General features: G+C 32.9%; 1 protein-coding gene across 1 annotated transcript; it reads right to left on the bottom strand.

Moving 5' to 3' along the window:
• Window positions 1–1,950: 1,950 nt before the first annotated feature.
• Window positions 1,951–6,666, bottom strand: LOC132558696 (uncharacterized). Its single transcript, XM_060223294.1, has 6 exons — window positions 6,220–6,666; window positions 5,350–5,539; window positions 4,902–5,107; window positions 4,274–4,433; window positions 3,088–3,233; window positions 1,951–2,634 (listed from the first exon to the last, which is right to left on the bottom strand). The coding sequence occupies exons 1-6, from the start codon at window positions 6,642–6,644 to the stop codon at window positions 2,484–2,486; spliced, it is 1,278 nt and encodes a 425-aa protein (XP_060079277.1). The 5' UTR covers window positions 6,645–6,666; the 3' UTR covers window positions 1,951–2,483.
• Window positions 6,667–9,859: the final 3,193 nt, after the last annotated feature.

Here is a 9,859-nt window from a genome sequence, read left to right on the forward strand (position 1 = left end):
AAAGAACATCATTACGACAAATCACTTATTTTTATTGCCCATGTTTGTTTGTGAACATATGTAAAGGTTAAAATTTTATTGGATGATCAAAGTGTATGATCAACTGAAGAAATAGCGCAGTTTTCATATAACCAAATCATTGTCATGCATTAACTCTAATAATCTGATTAATACTCCTGATAGTCTGATTAAAAAGCAAATTGTTAAGGGCAAAGATGTTTCAATAATGCAATCGTCAAGCTTTTTTGTTTTGATGCACAAGGAAAATTAATGTAACTTATTGATGGAGGACAGTAAACTTTATCAAAATCTTTGTTTGGTTCGGTATCATTGAATGATGAGATGTTAGAGATCTAATTTCTGTTTCGACAATTACGCAGGAGGAATTAAAGTTCAAATCAAAAGCACAGAATTGGTGATAGAAGGAAATATGTAAAATCAACAAGTGACTGACAACAAATGACATGGATGTACAACTGAGTTTCCCAAAGATATCACCAACAAACTAAAATCAGACAATAAATGTTGGTAACACCCTCACTTATAGGTCTGTACAAAGCAGCATGAAACACCAATATGGCTGTTTTCTACCTACAACAGGGTTACCAGGGAACACTTCTACATGGCATGTTGATCAGTAATATTACCTATGGAATCAAACTGTGCTCTTCTCATGACTGACTTGTTTTGTTACTGATATTTGTTTACTCTTTATATGTGTCTCCATCTAATCACAACCTCAGAAACCAACCAAACAAACCTTGAATTGTATTATATCATATATCATGTACTGTATTACCCATGGTTGTCTACACTTGTAATATATCACCCTGTTACCCATGGTTGCCTACCCTTGTAATATATCGCCCTGTTATCCATGGTTGTCTACCCTTGTAATATATCACCCCGTTACCTATGGTTGTCTACCCTTGTTATATATCACCGTGTTACCCATGGTTGTCTACCCATGTAATATATCACCCTGTTACCTATGGTTGTCTACCCTTGTTATATATCACCCTGTTACCTATGGTTGTCTACCCTTGTAATATATCACCCTGTTACCTATGGTTGTCTACCCTTGTAATATATCACCCTGTTACCTATGGTTGTCTACCCTTGTAATATATCACCCTGTTACCTATGGTTGTCTACCCTTGTTATATATCACCCTGTTACCTATGGTTGTCTACCCTTGTAATATATCACCCTGTTACCTATGGTTGTCTACCATTGTATTGTAACTCTGATGTACTTGTAGTTCACATTGGTTTCCCTTATATTTCATACATAAAACATGTTAGATATGTAACTAGATAAATAAAAACTAAGAACACCACATTCGCATAAATCAACATTGTAATAAAAAACAAAATAATGATTTAACAAAATACAATAAAATGCATTATGCAAAACAACCGTCATAAATATCACAGTATACATTATGATTAGGAAAATCTCAGTGCTTTACTAATAAGACGATTTACAAAAGATGTCAACCTGAGATGAGAGTTACTTTTATCATAATAAGAACACTGACCTTGTTAATTACCTGAAATTTAATGGCATTAAATACATTAAAGAAAAAAACAAGAAGATAATGTCAGATTTATATTTTAATAGTGATGTTCTAGCTGTGTATTGAAATATGGTCTACATCCAAGTGGACATTTTATGCTTTGATAAATGGGCAGTAACCTTAATGACATTAAATATATAGATGTTTTATATCATAGTACATCACCAGAACACTGACACTCATCAGTGAGACAATACCTTGTGATAGGAAGAGTCATAGAGATTGAAAACCTGTAACCACCCAACAGACTACATCATTAAAAAAATTGTAAGAAACGTATTGTTTTTATGAATTTCAATAATACAATTATTTCAATAATGATTTTAAACTAGTAAAAAAAAATAATTTCTATAGATTTTAAATTTTTTCTTTTTAACTTCTCATGGAAATAATTGAAATATTCACTTCCATTTCAGCAGATTTGCAGTTACCAGCATTGTCAGGTTGGGATCAACATATATCAATAAGCGTCCTCTGGCAGGATAAAATTAATACTCTGTCACTCTCTAGACACATGTTCATTAATCCTTCATTCACTTGCACAAATGATCTAACAGGGAATTCTTGTGTAAAATGTATTCCTTACCATTCCTTTAATTACCTAATTGTTTTATTAATCACCTTACTGTCTTTCAATTAAATTACTGTACTGTTCCATTAATTACCGTACTGTTCCATTAATTACTTTACCATTCAATCGATTACTATACTGTTCCATTAATTACCCTACTGTTCCATTAATTACTTTACCATTCAATTGATTACCATACTGTTCCATTAATTACCCTACTGTTCCATTATCTATCTTACCATTCAATTAATCTTCTTACCATTCCATCATTTTACTGCATTAACAATAAGATTGAAAATACATGATGTAGTGGTACTGAAGTCATTCAAACCTTCAGTCTGTGACAGATTTTTCAGTGAAAGACACTTGAAACCAGTTTTCAGATCCTGTAGGAGAGTCAGCCTGTATACTTTGGTAGGTAATATTGCACTCGGCACTGTCTGGTAATACTCTGTAGTTAACACTGTCTGACGACTCCGTATCCCTGTAAATATACCATACTTACACTAACACCAACAGGATATCATAACACCATATCAATGTCCATTATATCTGTTATCTGAGCACAAATCATTGTTTTATCAAGCACAAACCTTATTGAATACAATATACATTTATCAAGCAGTATTTGATAATACAAAGAATGTATTATCATCATCTTACTGTGGGAGAAAGTCACGTACCCAACCAGGTGGGCTTCCTTCAGGTATTCAAGTTTCCTTCCACAGTAAGACACTTTGAAAGCTTCCCAGCCAAAAAGGGAATTCAAAATAAGTCGGCATACAATGTATTTTAATTTGCACTTGTTTCTGCATTAAACTATACATACATAAAAAGAATGAAAATTACATTTTTATTTTTCATATATGAAAAGAATGAAGAATATTTATCTCTACAGAGCTGTAAAACAGAAAAAGTTATTTTTTGGCTTACTGACCCCTTGTTGTAAACATATATAGCAGGAAGTATGATGACCACTGATACAATGCTCAGCCAGGTAGACAAATGTCCTTCAGGATTCCACTGGAAAGGATGTTCCTGGAATAATGTCCAAAACAGAAGTACCACTGGGGTCTGTAGACTCTGTGGACAAGAGGTAAACCAGAGAAGTTTTATTAGACACTTTGATAGCCAATTTATACCTCAGTCATTTTAGCTTTATACCTTTTCAGATATATTGTTGTTGTCAGTGACCATTACTTGTCATTTTCGGCTTAGCAAAATATAAGACTGGAGTATTTTTTCCTCTACACTAGAGATTATACACAAAGGAAGAAGCATTACACAAAAGATAATAAGTTGATAACATTGCAATGAAAATTATATTCATTAATGTTTGACATTTGATCTTAAGACAAACATTTCATCAAGATATCTTACACAGTTCCAAACATATTGTCTAGACAAGACTGTACTGAAACATTCCAGTTTTTTTAGATGGAGGTCACGATGACCTTATTTCAGTGTATTGAACATTGGTGAGGAAGGTATGTTTATATTTCATAAAGAAGTCTTTGATATTTTAATAGTTATGGTCTTGATAATGATGTATTGAAAAAAATTGCATTTTGATGAAGGCCACAGTGACCTAATTTCAGTGTACTTCACACTGACTGCACATAATGCTGTCATGTTTTATGAAGATAATTCTTAACTGTTCAAAATGTGATGGCCTGGAAAATATTGTATTAGAAGAAGGAAAATGATAACTACAATGATTGGCATTTGACCCCATGCTGTGATTTTGACACTAAAGATATAACTGTTATGTGTTATATATCATAGGCCTATCACTTGTATGAGTCTGTCCAGTGGAGCAGCCAGTTTGACAGCCTACCATCTTTGTTTCTAAACCAACAATAATGACAAAGTAATAGAAAGAAAAGTCATGCATAAGATATGATTTATGATTAATTATATAACAATATTGTCCTGCAGTTGCAAACATATAAAAATGAACTGGGCAAATCTCTCATAATATTGTATTATATTCTTTGGTGGAAACCCAATGTATTTTGGAGGGAAAAAATACTATGGGTTTATACAGGGGTACTTTCACATAAACAGATTGGTCATTCATGAAATATACCACTGAACAAGGTGTTTTCAACTGTTAATCTTACCTGTATGACAACTAGATAATTGGCCCCTTCATAAAAACGCAGAAACAGAACTATTAGGATCCTTTTTGTGAACATTGCCAATATGCATGCCCACGCAAAAATATACATGTCTGTTCGACAATGATCCAATCCCACAAAACACTTTAGATTGAACATGAATCTGCAAAACAAAACATTCTGGGCATAATAATAATAAATTAGTACAAGCTCGAAAATATTTATACAGTATGTACAGTACAACTCTTATCAATCTTTGTGATTATTTGTCTTGTCGGCAGTGCAGCAACATGTAAGCTGGTCAGTTAAATTGTAACATATATGCATCACTTTTTGGTAGATTACTTACAAAACTCACTTAAGTCACAGTATTTTGAAGATGTCAAGGAGCAGACTTGCCTAATCTAAAAACTTTTTTTCTATGTTTTAATAAGTTTTCCCCATGTGAAATTCTGAATCAGGTCCAAGTCATTCAATCCAACAAATTTATCAGGAGGTATGTAAGTATCAAGTTGTTTGAAGTTTTTAATACATTTAATTCCAAAATCTTTACCATATTTAAGTGTTGTTTGGTAGTCTGATATGGTTCTGACAATATATCTTTGAAAAACTTGATAGTATAGATACTCACACATCGCCAAAATCTGAGATGCCTTCAGTCATGCCAAAACCTGGTAAGATGTCTGTCCAAAAGAATGCCAACATGCTCACAAAACAGAAAAAAAAGCTCCAAAACATCAGGTAAAATGGATTGACATGGTCAAGTCCTCCTGCTTGAGTTCTCATCTGGGATTTAGTTGATCGCTCAATCACAACAACCACAACACCTTGTGGAATCTGAAAACAAAACATGATATACAATTCAACATCTCAAAAGTTCTATAATAAATAAAGAGGTATGTAGTGGTAACCTTGCTACAAATGATCAGAAATAAAGCAAAACAACTTTAAAATAAGAATTGTCTTCAAATTGTTTTCTGATGCACTATAGTACTATGAGTTACAACCGAGCAGTAAATAGAATATCTCTCTTAAAATGTAAAGGATTAGAATGATTTCATTACATTAAAGTGACTTACATAGGCCAGTGCATAACACAATGGCCACAACACTCCTGCCACACCCTTAGCACCTCCATCTTTGTCTTTGGTCTCTGTACTCTGAAGGGACGGGAAAATGGAGGGAATTAAGGCTATGAACTCTGCAACCAGCACAGTCAATGCAGCAATTGTCTTCCTTAGAGTAGGATGTTTCTTCAATAGAATAAATCTAAACAAAACAACAGTGTGATGTCATCTCTTGTGTCCCAGTCATGCTGCCAAGGCTGGCATTCAAGGGAATTAGGGGAGACATGATAGAACTCTACAAAATAACAAGTCAAGTTTATGATAATGAATGTTTAAATGCTACCAAACTATGGAAAGATACAGCTCATTGCCACAGTGGCAGAGGACAAATTAACAACAATTACTTAGGTGATCCACAAATAAGAAAGAAAATAACAATTTTTCAATCCGAACAGCGGTAATCAAGAATGAACTGCCAGAAAATGTTGAATCAGCATTGAATGTTAATTCCTTTAAAAGTATCAAGAAAATCACTTGAAAAACCAAGCAATTTTCTTCAATAACAAAGCAACAATTAAATGCTAGAGATCAAAGTACATGCATACCAATTAGAAGTATTTAAAACCTTATGTGAAACCTTATCTTGAACTTGTACTCAAAGACCCTGTTTAATCATTTCGTCAGTCCCTGCCTGATTTTACATAAAACATTTGAACTCACTTTAATTGAACACATGATTAGCTCAAGGTTTTCCATAGTCCTCTGGAGTTTGAGATAAAAAGGTTCAATTGTATTTAATTACTGTGTATTTGGTATCACAGAGGACTGAGAGTTATGAACCAGAAATATGGTTATGTTTTTCTTTTAACAAAGGTTAATTACCTGATAATGAATGTGACAGGAATAGCTAAATTGGTTGCTAAAGCCTGTAAATATGGCGCTGTTCTTGTTCCACTTGATGCATACACAGAAAAAATGGACGACAGCGCATCAGCAAATCCTATCCAGAAAAACTGAAGCTTAGAAAATGATTGATCAGCAGAAGTTAATTGATGTGAACATAACTTCATGTACAATACAATGATACCACTCAGAAGACAGAACACCAGGTTCACTTGGATTATAATGCTGAATCCATCTACGTGTCGGAAGCTGTGTGTATTACTGTTGTTTGCCGTGCTATTTACTGGTGGTGCAATGGCATCCAGCCACAGTGGAGTGAAAATTGTAGATGTCGACAGTGCTATAACTATGCCACATGACAAAACTACTTCAAGAGATCGGTTAATTAAAGTAGTGGTTGTCATGTTTTATGTTACCAGTTTGCCTGTCACATATTTTATCAGACACTTCTGTTTTCTACACATATCAACGTACTTCCAACTGTCCACCATTTTGTACAAGTCACATGATTTCACTGTACCCATTCACGTGACTGCTATTGTTAAGGATGCTTTTGCGTGATAATATATCGTTTAATATCTGATTACCTGGTAGTATTGAAAAAAGAGGATGAATTGGTCAAATGTTGAGAGAGTTCACTATAGACGATAAAAGGCAGAGCCATGTGAACGATTTTAATTCAAGGATTTAAAGAAAGAGATCTTTCAGGATACAAAATTACTCTCTTTAAAAAAATACATGGGTCTTTAATAAGATGATGAACTGTACTTACCATTTTTTCAATTACGATTATCATAAATGTAAAATTAGAGAACACTTTTGAAATCATAGCTAACCCAGAAGTGGTTGAATAAATTGGTTTAAAATGATTCTTTCTAACACAGACTGTACATTAAAAAAAAAGATTGATGAAAGAACAGAAAAAAAATAAAAGGAGAATCGAAGCTTGTAATGCTCAACATACAAACTATATATACTTTTTATTTCATTTTTTTGTCAGTAAGAACTTATGCAGCCCATTTTTTTGTTCTTTGTTGTGTTATTTCATTTTTTTTTTTGTCAGTAAGAACTTATGCAGCCCATTTTTTTTGTTCTTTGTTGTGTTTTAGTAATGTTTGGGAGGTGAAACGAGACGTATATACGTGATATATACGTCTCTGGTGAAACTATGAAAAATAGATCTCTACTGAATTACTTGTTTGTTCTCATAAATTTGTTGTATTATGGCCTTGGTTATTTCCGTTGATGAATACATGTAGTTTCACGATTACTGTGATAAAATAAAATTGTATTTGTATTTGGTAACTAAGTAGAGAAATACATAATGACCTAAGTAAGGATTGAACTACACACTTTACTTTCGTAGCACAGGTGAATATCAGAGGTGTGCGGTTGGCACAATTTGAAGCCTTTAATGGATTTAGCAGCATTTTTTCAATAAGTATTAATGCACACCGGCATTAATTTCATCTAGGTCTATATCATATCTGTTTTGGCTCACTTATTTATTATGTACTTTATATAATTTTAGAATTCAATATGTTTGATCAATTATTCTAACATGATATCGTACACTAAACGACATCAGTTTTTCATTTTCACATTTTGTCATTTCTCACAAATACTTAGGAATAGTTTCTGGTGTTCTGTATGGTCCTGAATATTATTTTCTGTTTTCAATGAGTCTGGATAAGAAGGATGAGTTTGCATTAATACTATAGTTTTATTTTCCACTGATGAGTTCCAGTCTAAATACCTTTTTGAATTTCTTATCGCTGCATTACTTTATATCTTCTAATTTCTATCCCATTCACACTGTTCTGGGATCACAAAAATAGCCAAGTCTTTTCCTTTTCTAGATAACCAAGATGAGTTTATCTGACCTGTTCTTTTTTTCTTGTATAATATTGTTATTGTACTTTTCTTCATATTTCAAACTGGGCAAACATTCAAGTTAAAATATCTTGGATTCAAATTGTTAAATTATTTCTTTTCCTCTTCGTTCTGTCTTTCTATTCCTTAGGACACTTTTCTCCGACACTCCACTACACAGACCACAGTGAGCTAATTTTAAAAAAATGTCCTTTATAAGAGTGTTCTTTGTCTTTAAACATATTGCTGAACGTGTTACATTGCTGTTAATTGTTAATCAGAGCATTGGTCCTCCAATGAAAATTCTTTCAACCTGGAATAGGGCTTAAGACATCAATTTTGTCATTGTTTCTGCCCGGTTACTTCTGGGTTTAGGTTTGCCCATATTTCTTTCTAATATGTAACTTTGTCTCTTCAAAAGGATATACCTGTAGGCCTTGTTTCATTAATAATTGAGTCAACCTGATCATAATTTGAATGCTATCTTTGCATTGAAAATATGCCAAAACTACTGCTTGTATCTACAGAGCTTTCCAATACAAACCATGAAATCATTGTTATAAACAAAAACAAGATTCACCAATATGATCTTTATGTATTTATTGCTTAACTGTTGATCAGTTTTAATATATAACTGATATTTGCTGTTATACATTGTATAATTTATTTTGTATATCTCTTAAGACACATATACATGTCTCATATAATTAACAAGATATCAAATAGGGATCCTATGGGATCTTGGCACTCACAATTGTTTGGCCTTTATTTGTTCTTTAAAAGTTGGATATTTTCCATAATTTCCTCCATTCTTGCTCTAAATTATATGAAATTTGAAAATTCTTTTTGAGAAATAGCAATAATAATTTTTACCTTTCAAATCTAAGATGGCTGCCTGTTGGCCATTTTGTTTTTCTAATCAGTCCAAAAATCAAAATGAGCACATCTGAGGACTAAGAGTAACTTAATATGGTATTGGAGAATGGTGCATTGAGTACTTCTCAAGAAATATTGACAACAATCTTTCAAATGGCAATCTTTCCAAGATGGTTGCTTGCCAACCATTTTTGGGGCACGACTAGGGACCAATGGGAGTCTACATATGAAAGTGAGAAGATCCATCCAGTATTTCTACAGAAATAGAAATGACAAGAATTGTTTACAGGCAGACAACAGACTGAAGGCAATTAGAATAGTCCATCCTCTGATGACAATGTGCTAAAAACGCAGACACAGACAGTGAATTTACAAAGATGAACCAAGTGTTCATCTAAGACTACTGTAGATCAAATAAATACGAAGAGCTAAGTAGTATACTTATGTGAACAGACACGACAGATGTACAGCAATGTAGTTGCCAATACATACATAATGTACTCCATATCATAGTGTAGTTAGCTAGATAGTCTACATACATGAATATGTTGCTGTGAACTGTATTTCTTCAAACCAAAATAAAAATATCCAACAAGACAGTTAAGGTCAAATGATGATCATCTATATTTCTTATAGATATATATATATCAGAGTGACATTAAAGATGGCTGTAAGTAACCTGAGTTATTATATGGAAAAAAGAAACTTCATTAAGTAATTAATAAATGTAAGTTTTGGGAGAAGCATTTTCATTAAGTAAATGGGTGGTCAACTATTATCAATATATTGAAATACAAAATGTCAGCCCCATCTCTTTTCCAACTGTAAATCTGACAAGACTATATTGTTGTATATTAATGAAACTTCACTA

The sequence above is a fragment of the Ylistrum balloti genome, unplaced genomic scaffold (assembly GCF_031769215.1).
Source record: "Ylistrum balloti isolate Yb309-2 unplaced genomic scaffold, AGI_CSIRO_Ybal_v1 Utg369660, whole genome shotgun sequence".
NCBI lineage: Eukaryota > Metazoa > Mollusca > Bivalvia > Pectinida > Pectinidae > Ylistrum > Ylistrum balloti.

Bases quoted from the DNA above. Each gene is read 5' to 3' on its own strand.
- LOC132558696 (XM_060223294.1), bottom strand. From the start codon at position 6,644: ATGACAACCACTACTTTAATTAACCGATCTCTTGAAGTAGTTTTGTCA. The intron at 4,434-4,901 runs GTGAGTATCTAT...TTTGTTTTGCAG, and splicing joins ATCTCAGATTTTGGCGATGT to ATTCATGTTCAATCTAAAGT. The intron at 3,234-4,273 runs GTAAGATTAACA...TCTTGTCCACAG, and splicing joins ATTATCTAGTTGTCATACAG to AGTCTACAGACCCCAGTGGT.